This window comes from Bacidia gigantensis, assembly GCF_019456465.1.
Source record: "Bacidia gigantensis strain McMullin 20006 chromosome Unknown contig_132, whole genome shotgun sequence".
NCBI lineage: Eukaryota > Fungi > Ascomycota > Lecanoromycetes > Lecanorales > Ramalinaceae > Bacidia > Bacidia gigantensis.
In genome coordinates, this window is record NW_025408592.1 from 837,534 (window position 1) to 857,443 (window position 19,910).

The 19,910-nt window shown below is 48.7% G+C and overlaps 6 protein-coding genes across 6 annotated transcripts; 3 read left to right on the forward strand and 3 right to left on the reverse strand.

Annotated features, from left to right (window-relative positions):
* Positions 1–191: 191 nt before the first annotated feature.
* Positions 192–1,494, reverse strand: GCN5 (histone acetyltransferase; the record flags this gene model as incomplete). Its single annotated transcript, XM_044810061.1, has 3 exons — positions 192–1,238; positions 1,300–1,427; positions 1,473–1,494. The coding sequence occupies 3 exons, from the start codon at positions 1,492–1,494 to the stop codon at positions 192–194; spliced, it is 1,197 nt and encodes a 398-aa protein (XP_044673073.1).
* A 740-nt stretch (positions 1,495–2,234) lies between these two features.
* KY384_001532 (uncharacterized protein) lies at positions 2,235–3,252 on the forward strand (the record flags this gene model as incomplete). Its single annotated transcript, XM_044810062.1, has 2 exons — positions 2,235–2,293; positions 2,388–3,252. 2 exons carry the CDS (start codon positions 2,235–2,237, stop codon positions 3,250–3,252), a joined length of 924 nt encoding a protein of 307 aa, XP_044673074.1.
* A 1,388-nt stretch (positions 3,253–4,640) lies between these two features.
* KY384_001533 (uncharacterized protein) lies at positions 4,641–7,066 on the forward strand (the record flags this gene model as incomplete). The annotated part of the gene is made up of 3 exons (XM_044810063.1): positions 4,641–4,829; positions 4,887–5,116; positions 5,170–7,066. The coding sequence occupies 3 exons, from the start codon at positions 4,641–4,643 to the stop codon at positions 7,064–7,066; spliced, it is 2,316 nt and encodes a 771-aa protein (XP_044673075.1).
* A 673-nt stretch (positions 7,067–7,739) lies between these two features.
* Positions 7,740–8,320, forward strand: KY384_001534 (uncharacterized protein; the record flags this gene model as incomplete). The annotated part of the gene is made up of 2 exons (XM_044810064.1): positions 7,740–7,773; positions 7,995–8,320. 2 exons carry the CDS (start codon positions 7,740–7,742, stop codon positions 8,318–8,320), a joined length of 360 nt encoding a protein of 119 aa, XP_044673076.1.
* A 452-nt stretch (positions 8,321–8,772) lies between these two features.
* Positions 8,773–11,965, reverse strand: KY384_001535 (uncharacterized protein; the record flags this gene model as incomplete). The annotated part of the gene is made up of 2 exons (XM_044810065.1): positions 8,773–11,120; positions 11,170–11,965. 2 exons carry the CDS (start codon positions 11,963–11,965, stop codon positions 8,773–8,775), a joined length of 3,144 nt encoding a protein of 1,047 aa, XP_044673077.1.
* A 565-nt stretch (positions 11,966–12,530) lies between these two features.
* Positions 12,531–18,713, reverse strand: KY384_001536 (uncharacterized protein; the record flags this gene model as incomplete). Its single annotated transcript, XM_044810066.1, has 9 exons — positions 12,531–14,036; positions 14,078–14,140; positions 14,232–15,371; positions 16,337–16,913; positions 16,972–17,185; positions 17,234–18,125; positions 18,186–18,348; positions 18,461–18,556; positions 18,607–18,713. The coding sequence occupies 9 exons, from the start codon at positions 18,711–18,713 to the stop codon at positions 12,531–12,533; spliced, it is 4,758 nt and encodes a 1,585-aa protein (XP_044673078.1).
* Between the last annotated feature and the right edge of the window lie 1,197 nt (positions 18,714–19,910).

Consider the following 19,910-nt stretch of genomic DNA (forward strand, 5'->3'; position numbering starts at 1 on the left):
AAGCAAGACGCAGATGGCCTTGCAGACCACATCTAATGTGTACTTTGCAAGACCGGCCCAGATCTAGGGTCATATCCCAATAGGACGAAAGATCGTTCTTTAACGAGAAGGGATGAGTGGCAGACAATTGGCGAGATGGGTATCACTAAATACATAAACGCCCCCTGACGCCGCATCAATCATGATGTAGCTCATTCCGTGAGGTGCGACCATTCGGGTATTGTCTTTATCTGTGCAAGCATGAATTTCTCCAATTTATTAGCACTCTTTGTGTACGGCGTGTTCTCGTTGTTGTATTTCCGGCAATTATCGAAGATGAGTTTTGCATCTTTGATGAAGTCTTCCGGAATTGGATACATATCTCTGTCGAGCTTATCTTCCATGGTATTTAAATCCATGGGTTCCTTGATAACGTCGTAGTAATCTGCTACTTCGTCCTTATTGACCGGTTGCGTGAAAGGCCACGAGGAGCCGTGGTTCTGCATATCATTCAGTAGGTGCATTAATTGGTTGTAATTGGGGCCATGACGCGGCTGCCTCGCCATCTCGTCCATCTCAGGGGACCATCCAGAGGCTTTGATAGCCGGTATTGCCATTGGATCTATCGGCTTTAGGCCGCTTTTCCACTCTTTGGGTGGATGGTGAACAACATGACTTTTTGAAAATGCGCGGATCTTAGCTTGTACCGCCTCTTTCTGCTTGAGTAGCATGCGTCCAACTTCCAGGTATCGTATGCGAGGTACCATTGTGCACTGCATAATAGTCCCGCCTTCATAGTCTTTGATGTAACCCATCCACCTAGGCCTCTCGAGGGTGATCTCCTTCGTGAACCCTTGTTTTTTGAAGTATCCAATGGCATAGTTATCGGCGTAGGTAAGAAAATGTTGTATTGGTGAGGTAGCCTTGACATAGTCCTTCAGGTGTGACATCAGGTGTGCACCATAACCTTTAACTTGCTGGTCAGAGGATATAGCACAGAACACAATCTCTGCGAACTCGCGAGCATTGAACGGCCTGTACGTTATTCCTCCGACGACCTCGAGCGGCTTCTTCACAATTGCCATTGACAGATGTGTGCGATCGTAGACGAGCCTGGCTATGTAGTCTTTTGGCATTTTCGGAAGCTGCTTTTGAAATATGCATTTAAGCCCAGTTAGGATGATCAAGCTTTCCCGGCTATTATCATTGTTGACGACGCGAAATTCAATATCTCCATTGCGTTCTTCTGATACGGCGGGCTGCAGTCCCGTTAGCTCAGTTGCACCCTTACTTGTGTGAATCGTAGCTCGGTGAGATCACCTTCTCTGGAAATTGTATGACACTGGGTTTGCCTTCCGAAACAGGACTCGCTGTGCTCGAGACGGAATCTTTGATGCGCTTCACTGGGCTGGCACCATCTGGCTGGTCAACGGCTTTGCGTTTGTGGTCTTTCAAGCGTTAGCTTACGACCTGAAGGACCTTGGGCTGCTTACGCTCCAGTATCATTGGCGCCATATTGATTAGAGACGTTCTTTGAGGATGGTGACTGGAGTATGTGGTCGGATGGCATATATCTGTCCCACCGGACGCGGGTCACCGAATGAGACATTTTTACTTTACCGTTTGCAGCTCGTCTTGAGTAGTTCTAGGGTAGCGCTGTTTTAAACGCTTTGTTTTCGGCGGCTTGCCAAGCCCGCAGCTTAGCGACACGTTTCGACCGAAGAGGAACCACATATGCCTTGGCGAGGTATTCGGACTTCTCTACGTTACTTGTCCTTTACTTCACATCGTACACTATACCATAGCTCACTTACTTTTCCGCAAGACTAAGATACCACCAATGTCGCTCAACGAGGTTTGGGAGGCAGCAGCGACCAGTCCCTTCAACCCAGTAATATCTAAGGAATCGCAATTCCTCGTCGGCGCGACACTTCTTCTTCTAGGTGTGCCTTGCCCTATGATATCATCATCTCAGCGAGTGTCCGCTAACAAATTCAAGCTCTCGTCTTGACCGGATTCTTTGGGCTGAGTGAGTTGGCATAGCTTCGCAGACAGGGTGACTTGGTACTGACATCCCTAGATCGGTCACTGAAGAACATACCTGTTCTTGGTGTTCCGGCATCGGTAGCTTTTGGGTCGGTCTTGGTCCCCTGTAGGAGGGATGAAGCGTTCAGCTAATGTCGTGCTAGCTTCGGCGCGGTTTATATGATCTGTGCTGTCGGGGTTTATGTCTGATCAGCTACAACAATCATCCAATGGAGCCTGTGTTTGTCGCCGTGTCGACGACCGCAAGGCAGCTATTTCACCTTTTAAGGTGTGTTGGTTTCAACAACAAGGTGCAAGTGAAAATTACCAGTGAGGGACTACGCTTTACAGTGGAAGAATCACGAGTGATGCAGGGCATGTAGCTTTCTGACGACTGTATCATTTTCTGATATCTTACCAGCCGTTATCTTCCTTGATGTAGCGCTCTTCATAACCTATAAAGTCCGACGGTCTAATAAAGACCCTAACTTGCAATATGACGAGGAAGACGAGAATGACATACCGCCCTTCGAAATTTCTCTCTCCTCTCTGCTTGAAACGCTGCAGGTACTAGGGATCAGTGACAAACCCCCCAAAGGTTCCTGGTCGACACGTAACGGAACCAGCACCTCCGCCTTTGACTCTCACGCCACGGTTGGTATGACCGGTCTTTGTCGTCTGTCGTACCAAGCCGAAGGAGACCCTCTCTGCATTGTCCTGGAGGAGGCCGGTGTGACAACGACCTGTGAACTGACTACATACGAGTCGTCTTTTGACGACGAAATTCCTTTGCAGAAAGACGCATTGATGCAGAAGATTATCATGAGATCAAGCTGGCTGCACGATGCGATTATGGAGTTGGCCTCGTCATCACCGACGCGCCTTACGATTGCATCATCCCCGCAGGCTCCATACTTCACGTTGTCTTCCACTGGTCCTTTCGGCTCTGCAGCAGTTGAATTCAGCAAAGATCCTCAGCTACTTGAGACATTCCAAGTCTCAAGCCGGTCAGTGAACACCTACAATTACAGCCTGATCAGATCTGCAAGCAAGGCAATGGCAGCAGCCACGAAGGTTAGTTTGCGAAGCGATGAGCAAGGTGTGTTGAGTTTGCAGTTCATGATTGAGACGGATCATGAGGGTAAATCAAGTGGAATCATTTTTGTGGATTTCAGGTTCGTCCCATATCTTGATGAGGAAGAAGAGAATGGGACTAGTCAGCAAACCCTCAACGATAGTGAGCTGTAGACTCTATCGATGTCAGTAATAGCGTCTCCCTCCAGAAATACTCCCGGAAACTGTATCTACGTAAGACAAATGCATCGTCCGGGCCTCCATAGGCCAGGGACAGAATCGTGCTATTTACATAACCTGAACAAAGGCAACAATTCAGGAGACTTTACGTTCCATGGTGCGGCAACCTCAAAGTCTCAGCCGGGAGACCAGTAGGAATTTTCGGCTGGAGCCTTTGGAACACGATAATCCTTTACCGGCGAGGCATTGGTCCCGTCTACTCTCACTAGGTACGGTTCACTTTGCAAATTATGTAAGCCAGTGAGCATCCGGCTTTTGCCACGCTGAAGGAGTATATGATACCTTTCACCGACAAAGTCCATGAAGCTAGGGGCTTCCAGAGCTGACAAAGAGCCCGGTCTGGTGTAGTCCCGCAGCTACTGCGGATCATTGTCGACGGCGGCCAATAGACGGTGCCTGTTCCGAAGGGGCATGGGCCGCACTTAGTGCAACAAAGCAGAAAAAGGCAACGTCCCCTCCAACTCGCCTTTGCCTGCCCGTTGGAGTCTCGCTGCTGTTTGAGACGCGTCGATCAACTTCACCTTGAGATGATGACCCGAAGGCCTCGTGCCTTGAAACGCCCCACTATTCCAGAGTCTGCAAACCAGAGGGACTACAAAGATCAGTCTGAGCATAGCGACAGGTATGGCAAGACAATAATAATGTGTATGAGTTGAAATCTTCTTTGTCCTGTCGTCAGTCACGGATGAGAATGGGAAGGACGCGGACCCCACCACTGTTCCTGACTCTCTAGGTGCAGAGACTTGGCTGCTTTGACGCAACCTGTGCCTATCAAGCACCTTTCACGTGTCCGGTGGAACAGGATATCGGCGGTGTCTTTAGCCACCTTGGGCGAATGCATCTTCTTAGGGTTATTTCAATTCTTCGGTAGACACTTTTAGGCGATGAAGGGTGGTACGATGCATCCTGGTAGGAAAAGTAATCGTATTGGTAAGGCCTGAGGTGGAGTCTCGAGCCCTTGCCCTTCCAAGCCTTCCTTGCCCGCCGCCCCACGCATGTGGAATTGTGGATGCCCGCTTTAGCTTTTCATTGTTTCCACCCAACCACCACTTGCCATCTTACACCTCAATCCAAATGCTGCACACGTTCTGGCCGACTGTCGGGACCGTGTCTCGACGTCTTCCATAACACTCGACCTCGACAATTAACCCAGTCCTGCCAAGTGCTTGCCAGTCCCTGCGGCCGTCCTGATGTTTCACCACCATCCTGGCTTCGCCTGCCATTCTGTCCGCCGTGGCACAATAGCCGATTGATCGTCTCGTAGAACAGCGAACATCTTTTATGATACCTTTTGAAAGGTAGAAGCAGCTTCGATACTCACAATGGTACCACTCGTTGTCCCCGTAGAGGGGCTCATCCTACCTCCCGATCCTACCACTTCATCCGAGGACGATGAGATGAACCTCTCTCAGGTCATACAATTAGACTTGGAAAATGGCATGCTCTACGATCTGATGAAAGCAGCTCGCCATGGAGTCCGAGGTCCACAGCTGTCATTTGGAAAGTCCATAGTAAGCCTAACACATGGGGATTCTATTCACATTGACCAAAGCTAAGTGTCATCATAGTCACTTCACTACGGTAGCAAGACTCGAGCTCTTTCTTCGAGTCTGACCTCATTTCCCTCTTACCTGTACACCAGTTCAGGCGAACATACGCAAACAATCAATTACGCTGGTCAACTCAGTCATCAGTTGGAACTACAGAAAGCGAAGAAGGAAATTGCTGGTGCTGACGACGCCCTAGCCAAACTTCAAAGCTCCCTTGCATCCGAGAAGGAAGCAAAACAATCGCATCAGTAAGCCTCAAAATCAATGTTTCATCAAGCGTACTCAACGCTAACAATGCCAGAATCAAATTTGTCCCGGATTCCTCTAACCTACCTCCAGCAAAGAAGCAAACCGTGGCCAGCCTGAGGCAAGGCCACAGCAAGGGAGGCTCTCTATCATTTCTCAAGAAAAATAAGGAATCTATCACTCGCTCAATGCCTTCAAGCCCAGCAATTGGGCCCTTTCGCCCACCTGTTTCTTCAAACCCGATCCCGAAATCCACCATCCCTCTTTCAACCGGTCGTGCACCAAGGGCTCAAGCAATACGCAAGTCTCTGATTCATCTCCTCGCGTCTTGTAGTCATACGACCAAGAAGCTGGCTCAGCAGCTATGTTGTAAGGAGGAAGACATACTCCTTGGTCTCTCAAAAGTTGGTAAAGGCATTGGTGAAGACCAGTGGGATTTGAAAGACTCAATATTCAAAGAGCTAGATGTTTGGAAGTTTCCATACACGTCGAACGAAGAGCGCGAGTCGGCTATTGATCGTGCAGTCTCCGCTTTCGACCGAATGCGTCTATCCTCTCAAGACATCCTTTTTCAGAAGTTACTCGCTAAAGAAGAACGTGGAAAAGGAAAATCACTTTCAAGATTGAATCATCTGAACAAGGGCCCGATCCAACATAGCAGCACACCCAGAATCCATGTTCACAATTCTGACGAGCCCGGTAAGCGATCATCAGAAGGTGAGGAGGATCGTAAGTCTCGGCCTCCTACACAGGGGAAGGAACCATCAGGCCGCTCAAAATCTCATGAAGCAACCAAGAAGACGAAGGCTAGTGAGAAAGAAGCACAGTCCAAGCGCCTATTGTCCAAGGGTCCTAAAAAGATTGCCCCATTAGAAAAGGACAAGGAGGGCCATCCAGCCGGGAAGAAAGGAGTGAAGAAAGTAAATACTCCTCTCTCTAGTGAGTTTGTGCATGATTCAGACGAAGAGGATGGCCTTGAAGAGTCAATAGTTATGCAGAGTGAAGCGCCAAATTCGGACGGCCTTGAAGTGAAGCCTGAAGAGGATCGCAGGTCCCACGCTAAATCGAAACTTAAAAGACCAGTCCCTTCGAGATCCGACACGACTATTAAACTGGAGGAAGCTGGCAATACCCAGACCAAGAAATCGTCGAGGGCCTCCACATCAGGCCCCTCAAATGGAACTACGAAGCCCAAGCCTCGCGAAGCAGTTTCAGAGCGAAGCAGTCCTAATAAGTCAGCCGTCGATCAACACAGAATAGCCCAAATGACCGCACAGAAAGCACCTACTAAGAAGCCTGAGGTTTCCAAGAGATCAGCCCCTACCTCCAAGCCCAAACCTTCGGATGATAGTCAAGGTAGTGCGCCATTGGAGGCAAAGGTATCTCGATCACGAAACACAAGCTCGCCTCACAAACCGTCACCACTGGCATCATCGCCACCCGCAAATGCTTCTGATATGGACGAAAACGGCGAGTCCTCCGCGTCATCAACGCCTCTTATGGACATGAAAGATCGTGATAGCCAAGATAAAGCTGAAAAGTCTAGTGCTGCATTTAATGCGCCAGAGCGGGTAGTAAAGCGCAAGATCTCTCAGTTGGAAATCAGCTCTCAGGGTCGCAACAGCGGTTTACTCAACGGTCATTCTGCCGACCTGCCTAATGGCCGTGTTAAGCCGTCGAAGCGGCCAAGAACGAGTGAGCTCACTCCGCCCTCGTCTAATAGTCCAAGTCCTCCCCCGGCAATATCATCTAGAGCTTCTGTTCTCACAAAGGCCCAAGATTTCAAAGACCGGTATTATCCCAAGTACACCAAGCTGTATCACCAGTTGGAAACGGCGGACTCTCCCGATCCGGACAAAGTCGCTGAGCTTTGGAAGATGCACGATCGTTTAGCAGCGATAAAGGTAGAAATCAAGGCTGAATGGTTAGCTGAGGTCCGGCATGCAAACTAAATCCACCAACAAGACGAGACTGAATGCATTCAGAAGCGTGTTTGCATTGGTACAGTGTTGTGACGCTAGTTGTTATCTGATCACTAACGCAGATTGCGCCTTATCTCAAGAAGGTCATTGCGACTAGGAAGCAACGACTTCGTTCACTCGCAATAGAGTCGATGATTGCTCAAACGTGAGGCATGGATGAGCTCTGACGAAGAAACGAAGGTGCACTTTGGATATCGGAAGCGATTATCGGAGGTATTCGACCAAGGAGATAGATAATGACACCCTTCAGATCAAGATCTATGTATGCATGACAAGCTGCGCAAAAGTTACACATCTGTTCTTGCGTATATCGAAGGTGCAGTCATCCATCTTGTACCGTACCCTGCATCCTCTGGTGATTTGATCCGCAAATAGGGGGAGCTTGTCCAGAAAAGGGGCTCGGCATAGCTTCCTTGATCAGACATATGCTTTATCGATTAAGGTCATCCAGACGTCATCGACAGCTGCCGTCTCCAATTGAGCTCGAACTTCACCCCATGCAATGCCAGACCACCCACAGCAGCAACGAACCTCAATTGGGAGCATTCTCCTTCTATTACCACTACTCGTTCTTGTTCTTGCAATCATCTTCCAGCACCTCCAATCTCAAGTAACTCCGCAAGCCGCAAACATCAACCAAACAATGGCCACTAAGCCGAGCTCTAACAATATGAATGGTGAAAATGACCAATCTTTTGAGACAATGTTGACTGAAATAGCCCTTCAGTGTTCAGAAAGCCACTCGCTCTTTTCTCTAAATCTCCCGTCACCGGATTTTATCGTGACGGTTACTGCAGAGTCGGCCCTGAAGACGGCGGAAATCACGCGGTAGCGGGTATATCAACCTCTCCTTTTTCCTCCTACGCTTCAGTATCCCCCTAACTTACCCCATCATCAGGCGTTCTGACAAAAGAATTCCTTGACTACTCCGCTTCTCAGGGAAACAATCTCCGCTCCATCGGTCTTGAACCAGGTTGCAAGTGGTGTCTCTGCACCGCACGCTGGCGAGAAGCAATGCAAGCCGCCAAAGACGAGAAAGACCCAGTCGTACCTAAGGTTTTTCTGCACGCCACGGATCAGTCGGCGTTGGACAATGGGATTACAATGGCAGATTTGAAAAAATTTGCCGCAGAGGGGGAGAACCAAAGCGGTGGTGCAGCGCTAGAGAACAAAACGCCGATTACCCCAGGGGTTACGGGGGCCTTAGCTAGGGAGACACATTGATCATGAGCGGGGAAGAGGTCAGCTGAAATGGCTCGGGGATGTGGGAGCTAATGGACCCATTAATCAACAAATATTGGAACGTGGAAAATAGCTTTGAGCGTAGCATATTGGGAAATCTCAGCACGTCATAGCATTTCATGTAGTCCTAGGTATTCAGCATTGAGTGTTGAGCATCCTACATAAAATCCTCAGCTCTAGAGATGCTACAGAGCATGGTCGGCTCCCCGTTGCCACACACAAACAGTCGATTCGAGGATGCTGACTAGCTTGGATTCAATCCTCTATTAAGTCATGGCCTTTGTTCTTGCCAATATTCGTGCTTCAATATCAAGCCCACCGTAGTATCTGCACATGCAAATCCTGAAAATTTCCAAAGAAAAACGCTCCAATCTCCAAAATTTCCCCCGACAAAATTAAAGTTTTTCAAAAATCCAGACTCTTCGGTGCCGAAATCACCCCTGAATCCCACTCTCGCTACCATCCTTCTCCTTCATGAACTCCTCAACATGTTCCCAACCCTGTATATCAATGTCATCCACAAGGGGACTCTGCCCACAACTAACGTCTATGTAAAGAGAAGCATATTCGGTTGCTTCTTGACCAATGGAGTGGGAGACATCTGGTGCTTCGTATCCTAAAGATGGAAACTTCATGACCTGCGCATCTTTCATTTGAGAGTCGTTTTGCTGGAGGTCGGATGGCATATTGTGAATAGGTATCTCTTGTTGGGCCAGCTTTGGGAGTGGCGAAGTGCAATACGCATCTTGTCCGTTAGCTGAAATCTCCTCTAATTTTACGTGCGCCTCGCCTTCATCAGTGACCGACTGTTGGTCGAAGTCATCATTGGGTGTCATGAGAGGCAGGGGTGACTGATTGATGACGGGAAGTAATGGGTGATCATCTATTCGAGGAAGTGAATTGTACACTGGTGAAGATGCGTATTTTTGAGTCTCTAAGCCGTCGGCTGTGAACTGTCTTGAATGACCTTGCTCGGCTTCCTCTTCGTGCTCGCGAAGCTCGTTTATATGATCATCTTGCAGCTCATTGAAACTGTCGTAATTCGACAGCTCAGTTATACGACCCTCTTGCAAGTCCTCAAAATGCTGACTTTGGAGTATATAGAGCCGCTCTCTGATCATGGTCTGGGGGTCAGGTCGTGGGAGTTCAGGTTGAATGATAGGAATAGTATCAATATGCTCCATAGCGCTTGGCGTTTTGTGATCAGCGCCAGGGAGTGTAAAGGCGCCTGAATCGCCTTGGTAGGCTAATTCGTGTGGTAGTTCCTCGAACGAGAGTCGAACTTCTCCACCATTAAAATCTTGCTGGGTGCCAACATATCGGCTTGGACTGGGATTTTCTAAGCTAGAATAGCCAGAAAACCCCTCATGCATCTGCTGGTGTTGCCTTTGTATATGGTAGCTGGGGTGGTTGGCATCAAATGCTTGATCGTCCGCCTGTGTGAGCGCCGTTGCGTGCAATAAGAAATCGTCTTCTTGAGAGTCAAAACTCCATGCACTGGTTTGAGATGACACGGTATCAAATGAATGATGCAAACCGGCAGAGTGCTGTAGATGAAAAGATTCCTGTCTGGTAAGCTGCGGCTGGGACGGGGATCCTGTGGAACACGGGTAAGGATGTGAGGTGTGATTAGGCAATGAGGAATAAAAATCGGCTTGAGATGCTGAATCAGGAGAATTTCCTCGAGACAACTCCGGTGGCGGAGGCAGAAGCTCGGTGTTTTCTTGCTTTAGCGGCAAGTAATCGAATGCGTACTCCTCCAAGCCATAGTCGTATTGCTGGGACTTGAGTTGTTGATCGATGGCCGCCATTGGCAAGGGTATTTGTGATGCCAGAGGTTCTTGCGTACTGGTGAAAGACGACGACTCATCTTGGAGGGCAGATCTTGGGGCAAAGAGTTGGCACCACTTTGTGATACCCCTTTCCGTCCTCCCCACTTGATGGAATCTCCATAGGACAGTACTCACATACTTCGGCTGGTCATTCCCAGCCTTTGGTGTGGCCCAAAGCTGTTGCATGCATAGCATACTCCGAAGAAATCTTGATGAATAGTCTTCAGCGTGTCTCTCATCCTCCGTGTGACCAGCTTGTGTCAATCGCCGCCTTTGCATCATGAGAAGCGAGAGAACTTCGACCCAATAGAGAGCGTACATTTTCAAGCAGTGAAGCCGGAGGATGCCACCAGTCTCGGTGACACCTCCTGTGTCGTCAATACGCCTATCAGAACAACCATATGGGCTAATATATTGAGTCCGAGTATGCCAGTCTCGAAATTGAGAGCCGCCTTCAATGTCCAAAGAGAGACGGATCTCGACTAATGAGCCAGGGATGTATTCGTCTTTAAGGTTAAGGCCAGCCTCAAATAGAAATATTGGCAAAGCATTTCCGTAACTGTCGTATGTTTCGAGTGCAGGGAAAGCCGATTTCCACCCTGCCAGATTATCCGAGCTTCTCGGCGCGGGGCCCATCTCCCTTTGAAGCACTGTGTAGGTGTGATGCAGTGAACGTCGTGTCGGAAATTGTGAGCCGTCGTCTGACGCTTCCTCCGCGCAGCTACCAGATTTATCCATAAGATACATACCAAAGCGAGCAGAGTGAATTGTGAAACTCTGCGGGCAATCCAAGGTAAACTCGTCAATTGATGGCCACTCTTTATCGAGAGGTGAGGACAGTTCGACAAAGTCGTCTTCCGAGAAGGATCGTTCTTGCACATGACTTAGGCCACATATATCCCTCTTTTTCCCTCTCTTTTCGGGCGGTATGTGCTTGACAAGCTCGAGCCCTTCGGTAGTGAGTGAACACTGAAAATGGCAGAGCAATGGTGGACTTACATTCTGGATTATGCGACATTTTGCCTTTTAGAACCTGTATGTGGCTCGAAACCTGCTTTCTTTTAACCTTCACGCCTGTCTGGACAAAGATACATTCTGCAATCCACTCGTTGCCTCCGCTGAGCTTGTTCTCATTAGAACCCGTCAAGAAAACGGAGTTTTTTGCGCGGCCTCTGCCACCATAAAGGCGAAGTGCTAGAAAATACTGATTAACACAGACTCGGAATCTGTTCCTCCAAGTCTTACCTTTCTGGAATGCATACTCTACCCTATCGTTCCATATACCACAATTGTCTTTTTTTTTGTTATTCTTTTGCTTCTCTCTGTACGTTACATACTTAGATGACCTGAACTCGGTCCGCTCGAATGAGAATCGCTCAATGGCAAGTCGATCGAGCTTCGCTCCAGCTCCTACCCCGGGGAGGGTAGTTCGCTTAGTTTGCTCCCTTTTGATTGCCGCTTGAGCGCTGTGGAGAGGTGGATGATCAAACATCGGCACGGGCCCAAATCTATAGTGAGGATAGCTAATCTCGCAATGATTGCCCTCGACCTGTGTCGTCGCTTCGCCTCGCGGCTCTGTTGAATTGAGGAAATTTGGACATTCAAATGCGCCATGATCGGACTTGTGACAGAGTGAACAAATGTGGTCACGACTTTTACACACCCTACAGTCACGACCTTCATTGTATTCTCCACATATCAAATCTGGTAGTTGGGCGTGAATTTGCTCCGTCGTCAATTCGTGAAAAGTTGGGGCATTTGACGGGAGTACGCGTTGGTGTTGACGTGCATCCATAAAGCACAGGAATGAAGTTGTGGTAAAGCCGGAGGTATGCAAAGCTTTAAAAATGGGAAATGCTGATACAAGGAAGGGAGGAGAACCCTCCAAATAGATAATCAGAATATGTCTATCCTGTAATCATACTTCAAGAGAGTACCTCATCATTCGCTAGTAACAAAACAATGAGAAATAAGACACAAAGCTTGTCCACCAATGTCGCGAGAAAGGGGTCACGGCTATTTCGGTAAGATTTGTCTTACTTCCATAGACCAAAACAAGCAGCAGCAAGGATTCGCGAAGGACAAGTCATTGATCTAAACCTGTTGCCCAAGGAACGGCAAAGAATGAAAGGCTTGTGGGGCGAAGTACAGACAAGGAGCAACGAGGAATCGCCTTGATTTTAGGAGACGAGACTGATTGGCCAGCCTGGGAGTAACAGAGAAGGGGAAGGTGGATCAGGTGTGCTCACTGAGTCATTTCCCTGAGATTGCTTACCATTCGAAGAATGCCACCATATTCACAACAAGGTGGACAAGAAAAGGTAGCCTGATTGTGTGCAAGGAGCTGCGACCAGTAGTTCCTACGCACTGACCAAGGGATCAGAGACTCCTTCAACCCCTTCCAAAACCATCTTCTTGCTTCTTCGGGCCGATCCCGCAATGAGTTTCTGCACCGCAACTTGATTGCTCTTTCTGCTGACTTTCTGCTGCATCCTTTGGAGCTCAGCTTCAGGATCACTAGAGTCTTCCGCCACAAACTCGAGTACAAGTCTTCTGCCTAGTATATGGGTGTTCTGGAGAGCTTCCATGGCACCTTCGGCCTCTGTGGCCGTTATGTAATCTGCAAATGCAAAGCCTCGAGTCGAGTTGTCATGTCTTTTTGGCATGCGGACTGACCGAAGTTGACCATATGCTCCAAATAGCGAGCGGACATCGTCTTTTGAAGCTTCAAAAGGCAGGTTTTTGATGATGATTTTGGTCTTGCGATTGGCCAATCTTTTGGCCTGGTCCAATTTTCGACGTTCTTGACCAGCGTCCACTCCTCGATGTGAACCCCGGAGAAACAATTCGTGATGATCGAGCTTATAGCCGTTCATTGCAGCCATCGCTGCTTCCGCTTCTTGAACAGAGCTAAACTCTAGGAAACCAAAGCCCATACTGAGAGACTGCCCAGGTTTTTTAGGGTCTGTTCTGGTCTTGACTTTGGCAGATCTGAAGCCCTCGAGGGGGGCGAAGGCCTCATGTAGACGTTCGTTAGTAGTTGTGAAGCTGAGATTTTTGACAAATAGAGTTGAAGACTCCAGAGCTTCCTGTGTGTTCGACTGTAAGAGGTCATTTGCGGATGTTGTTGCCTTTTTGACATCATCTATCGTTGAGGAAGATTGTGCAACGGCACGGAACAGATCCTTTGGGGCTTTCTCCAAAAAAAGGAGAGAATCCTTAAATCTCCGGTAAGCAAGGTTGCTGAAAGCTTCATTTGCGTGAACAGGGTGATCAAATTCAACAATGGCAATTGTTCCAGAAGGGGGCATCAGCATTTTTGTCACAGTCCCGTAAGTCTCGAAAAGCTTGGTGAGTTCCTCGGGTTTTGTGCCGTAAGCAAAATTTTTCACTAGAATTGCGTTGTTGCCTCGTTGGGTGTTCTTGAAAGCGTCCAGATTGATACCCTGTGATGTAAAGTATAATTTGGTTTCCTGTATGACATGCGTCTCTGCGAGTGCTTGTTTCACCGCAGCGTTGGATGAGGTCGGATCTAGCACCTCAGACTTCGGGGTTTGAAGTCTGTCGGAGACGGAAGAGATGACCGCGTCAGGGTTCATGAACAGGAAGTTCCAATTGAATGTGGAGGAAGCGGCTTCTCTTCTGCGCTTAATCTGATGCTGCTTCTTGAGCGGTAGCTTTGAGATTTCGAATTCGTCCAGCCCGCTTTGCCTCTTTGCCTCGCTTGGCAGTAAGTGGAGTAACCGGCCCTGGAATGGCTGCTGGTCAAGAACCTGTAGCGCACGAAACGCTGCTTCCGGGCTTGAGAATTGTACATACGCAAAACCCTTATTGTTACCAGAGTCTAAATCTTTTGGTATATGAACCTAGCATTTCACGTTAGCTTTCAGCCAAGCTTGTTACAAACCAAACCAATGTAGGCGTATAATAGCCCGCTCAGAACATGGAAGCATCTACTACGAACTTCGTCCTGTTGACATCACATGCAGAGCATAAGTTGTCCCTATCAGGGTGTTCATCACAGGGGCAGGGCGCCTCAAAACAAAAGTGGGATCACATACCTCTCTGGGGGATCCATAGCCAAGCCTTTCAAAATGTGTCTGGAGCTCATCCTGAGTGACCGAGTAGGTAAGATTCCGTACAAAAAGTCTGCCCTCGGCCAGGCTCTCGGGTATGAGAGATGCGACCTGCTCTGGCGGATGGATCTCCCTTTGGATTTGGGACTCTCCAATCTCTACCGAAGTTGTTTCACTCTTTAGATGGGGTTTAGTTCTTGTTGATTGACGTACTTTCCCTTTGTCCAAATATTCAACATCTTCACTCAAAATCTCGGGCATTGCATCATCGTCATCTACAAGCCCAAGTAGTCTGCTTGTTCTTGACCGCAGCCAATCGGCATCGGAAGAGGCAGGTAGAAGGTCCACTACGTCCTCTTCAGCTTTCTCTAATGAATGACTGTTATCGCGAGACACATCAAGGTCGTGGTGTGGTAATTGGATTAGACAGGGTAGTTTCTTGATTGTGGTGCGGTCCCCCTCTCGATTTTCCACCTTTGTATGTGGCAAAGCCTCGTACTCTTCCTCACATGGCGCCTCAAAGAATGCGGTTTTCCGCATAGAGGGATCTCCTTCAGCTTTCTCACTCGACTCCTGATTTCGCCATAGCTTTGATTTCGAGGGTGGTTGCATAACCTCTAAGAATTCCCCCCATTTGGTATTGATAGCCAGTGATTCTTGCCCTACAGACCTCTTTGTAATATCTGACTCCAAATCATTGGACTCGTAGTCCACTTTCCTCCCTGATTTCCACCTTCGATTTTCAGAGGGTTCCACTTTACATCTTTTGGCTGGCCTTCCCTCATATGACTCGACAGGTCTGGCAAGCTCGACCGTCAATCTCGCCATGCCAATGAAGGATCGGTTGAAGTGTTCAACAGCCTTTGCGGCATCTTCCTTGGTTTTGTATCCGACATAGCCAATCCTTCTATCAGCGATCAGCCTAGCATCCGTGAGTGGAGCTTCTTGCGAGAAATGTTGTTGAAATTTGTCGAGCGATAAAGATGAGGGGAGGTTTTTGATGAAAATACGAGAAGATTGTTGGGAAAGCAATTTGTCACCCATGTCACTGGAGGACTGACGGAGGAAGAAACTCTCTGGTGTGACGAAGAGAGAGAGAGTAAACACATAGCCCATGTTTTCTGTCTAGTTTAAGTGTCGAGGCAAGCTTGGCAAGGCAGTTTTACGCGAACGGTTTGTGACCAGACTGCCACATTAATACGATTTGAGCACGCCTTTGATATCTGCACCATTGTCTGCGGCCAACCTTTGAGAGAGCCTCTTTCTTGCATCGACTGACTATTATGGCGACTGAAAAGAAGGATCTCGAAGGTAATATTGACTCCCCCCCGTTAAATTACGAACACAACATATTAACGTAATTGTAGCGCAGGTGAAGTCGGTGGACATGGTGTGTGGCTCCCTACTACCCTAGAAGAGCGTGGAGACGCCTCGTTCTATGTTCTCCAAGATACTCGTGCTATCGCAATACTGACGCACTGGACTTACTAGACCGAAGAGATGCAGACCCAGGCTTTGACGGTCTCGCGGGACGCCATGGAAAAGTACAGCATTGAGAAGGATATTGCTCAGGCTATCAAGAAAGAGTTCGACTCTCGTTTTGGCGCAACTTGGCATTGCATTGTGGGGAGGAACTTTGGGAGCTTCGTTACCCACGGTGAGTGCTATTCCTGCCTTCTCCGCAAAGTCGGGCCTCAACGAATGCAGTATTTGAGCTTGACATCATACTAATGCAGAGGCGATCTATGGCAGAGACGAGACACTTCATTTACTTCTACCTTGGTCACTGTGCCATTCTGCTTTTCAAAACACAATGATTGTGACACTTGTGTATACTGATACCTGGCTCCATTTTGCTGGAGAGCGCAATTGGTCATTTACTTGGAGAACATATTCGGCGTACAGCTCAGATGATATCGAGGTCGTTCAGCATCCGCAGGTTGCATGAATATTACCAATGAAAAGCTTATTTGTTCAGTGTGGGTACATAGAGGTATCTTCAGTCACGAATCAAGCACACAGCGTCCTCATAGCCGTTACAGTTCGTCAGTGTTACCATCGGTCTTCTTTGAAGATCGTGTTCATCCTACCTTTTCTCCCATTGTCTCGGCCTGTTTTTCAACACCTGCATCAGAACCACTTGCGCTCCCCTCCCGACCCTCCAGCACTCGCCCTCTTAGTTTCGCTCCGCCTCCTTTGCCACTTAGATCCTTTGCAATACCTTTGAATGTATTCGCCATGCTGTGCCTGCCTTCCCATAGGGGAAACAATCCGACCATGAACAACGAGCAGAAGAGCCAAAGGATGCCTACAACGACCCACCCAGTGAAGAACTTTTTACTAAAGACGTAGCTAGATCCATACATTGGCATCGGCCATAATACGAGCAAAGAGACGGTCATAAAAGCGGTAAGCGACTTTGCGATGACTGCTGAACGGTCGAGATGTCGCCTTTCAGCCTCAGCCTGCTCGGTTGAAGCGTTCCCTCCACCCGGTATCAGCTCAAGATCAGTGTGAGCAGCGGATGCGATGTCCTCGTCGTTACCCAAGCGAATGGCAGCCATTGATTTGTAGTCGTAGTTCTGGGGGCCGAAGGTATAGGTGAGAATTGGAACGAACACCATTGGAGAAAGAAGGGCGACAACGTTACCCGCAAGCATGGGATTACTACGCACCAAACATCAGTATTGGACCCCTATGATTACGAGAAGCACGGAAGACATACTTAGCGCCGGTGCTTTTGACACTGAGGTCACCCGACTCCCTTTTGGCTGTCACTAACCAGGCAATGAGTGAACAGATCAGACCGAGGATCGGTGAGAGTGCGGCAGCAGCCAGATTCTGTTGTTTCCACATGAGGCTAAGGGTGGCTGGTAGGACCGCTGAGGAGATGATCACGCCCATCAGCAAATACAAGTAACCAAGAGATATACCGATGTCTAGAGTCATTAGCCCCTTTAATTGAGAAGTGTAGCCAGTGTACTTACAATAAAGTCCAGTCGAGAACCCAGCGAGCAGGACAGCATAGATCACAACAAATGAGTGGGCCATGTTTATCAACATCTTGCCGCTTGCCTTGGGATTGTAATACGCTTGATAAATATCGTACGTGAAGATAGAGCTCACAGCAATGTATTCAGCAGAGCTGGCGGAAGTGACAGCCATGAATATCAGCAAAAGCGTCGCCGCAGCACCGCCCTTTCCCAGTAGTGCGACTGCTGCGTTTGGTAGGACGAGCCCGGCGGAGACGTCTGCGTCAGCCATCCTTGATGGGTAGGTAGGAAAGACAGGGCTGGTCTCGAGAGCTAGACAGGATAAACCCATAGTGGTTGCAGCAAGCCAGGGAATGGCAAACCAGCTAAGTCCTCCCATGACGTAGCCTGGCAGGGCATGGACAGGACTGGCCGAGATTGCCTTATTCCAGTAGCCATTGTCAAGGAAGACGGTGCCAAAATTTCCTACAATGTTGATGACGAAGAAGATAGCGCCCTCTTTGGACCTCATGGTCAAGTAGCTGCCCTGTGCGTTGCCTGCGACTGGGTGGTCTTTCGCTACTTGCACCAATATATCATAGACTTTTCCAGGGCTGCCGAGATCTGCGTTGTTCGCGTACGCCGTGAAAGCAAATATGAAGATGATGATCAAGATCATGAGTGTATGCACGTAATCCGTCAGAAATGTAGCTTTTATGCCACCAGCGATCGTATACATAACGACACCGACAGGTAATAAGAAGCAAGCAGCGGCCGTGGGCATCCCAGTCAGCGAAGTCACAACGGCTGAGCCGCCTGTTAGCAGCATAGCGGTGACGAGAATGTTGGTCATTAATCCAAAGACAGTGAATACCAAATGGCCGTAGACGCCATACCTGGCACGAATCTAGACAGTTCTGAAATCAGCATGACCATTAAAGAAAAAAATTCTCAGAAGTCCGCTTACGACTTCCAGGAAAGTGTGAGCATTCGGTGCTCGTCTTTTCATCTCAATCGCAAGGGTTGCGAACAGCAATATTTGGACTGTTGCTCCCGAAGCATACCAAAAAGGTCCAGATACGCCATATCTGTATGCCACACCGGAAGACTGAAGGAGAGTAGCCGCCCATCTGGATTGTTTTAGGACCGTCAGCTGCCACGCTCATTTACGGTGGAAAGCCGAAAGTAAGCATGATAGCCGTTATTGAAGATATGGCAATTCGATGAGAAGAGAGTGCTTACGTCCAGCTGGAGACGACCGCGCTGGCTACGAGCCCTGACTTGACAGTACGTCCAGCAGTAGAGAACATTTCCGAGGTTTGTACTTCATAATTGTACCTATATCGCAATGAATGGTTTGAGAAATGAGCAGCCGGGCCGTGCCACACCTTTTCAGGACATAGGTCGTCAATATCATACCAAAGGCAAAGAGGAATCCAAGGCCAAGCACAACGCCATAGCCCACGGCTTGAGACAGGGGCGGAGGGTTTGCCATTTTGGATCAACCCCGAGCTGATGAAGTCGCACGAGAGTAAACGAAGACAGACAAATAAGTACAACAAATTTTTCTCTCTTGCTGAAGCAAGCTTCGGCCTCAGACTCTTCTTGAAAGGGAAGGCAGATTCCAGTCAGAAAGAAATAGCAACAGCACTGAGAGATTCTTCACGATTGGAAAGCAACGAGGACTCGGACTGTATAGGGTCTACACCTTTGAGCGAAACTCCAGGCGATATCGCAATCGACCCCACGCTCGCGTACTCATCGCCGCACCAGAGCACGAGCTCGGGATTTTCTCCACGGCAGATAAGGGAGTACGCAGGTTGGCTTGCATGATCGAACCCTACATTGACGACTCCGAGAGAGCCCAGATCTGGTCCCGCCCAGTCGGGCTTTGTTCTAGGCTTCTAGTGTCGTGGCCCATGCATGAGAAAAGCATGTTGACGTTTTGGTCACTGAAGGAAAGGGCAAGGAGCAGCTCGTTTGGAGATTCTTATCAGTGTTATCAACATTTATTCGCGTAAGGTGAATGGGCGGGCTTGGCATTGCTACCTTAGCGCACGAGGGGCAGGGCACGACCGGTGGCTAAGGTATGGTATGGTAAAGTGAAAGACAACAGTAGTACTAGACGGACTTGACAATTCATCGGCGTAAAGATTGCTTGCTTCGGTCAGCTCCGCTACTTCATGCAGCCCAAGCATTGCCCTTCAAATCAAGGCTTCACTGGAAAAGTCGGTCTCATGAAGGGATCTAGCTGTAGAAGAGTTGACCTAGTGACCGGTCAGTATTAGATATATGCGACATCAGTATGTAGTCTGCGTACCCTTAGAGCCCTACAGCGGTCGCTTGTAGGTACTCCTGACCGGTCACCAGGTCAGCTCTTATATGAAAGGCGACGCAAATTGGCCGAATGTATCATATCCTGCTGAAAGACACAAGCAGCATTTTCAACCACTGTAGCCAAAAGATTCAATGTATAGCAATTGCGGATGACACCAGAAGATGCCGTTCAACATGTACCAAATACTCTTTAGACTCGCCTCTTTCTCCCACCAGCATTTCCCCAACTCCAGCGCTGATATGTATCGCAGCTATGTGTACAACGCCAGTCCCTCTATGCTTTTGTGCTGCCATTATTTGTAGTGCATGCCACCATTTCCCCGGGGCGGGGGCGCTCCCTGACCAGGCGGCAGTC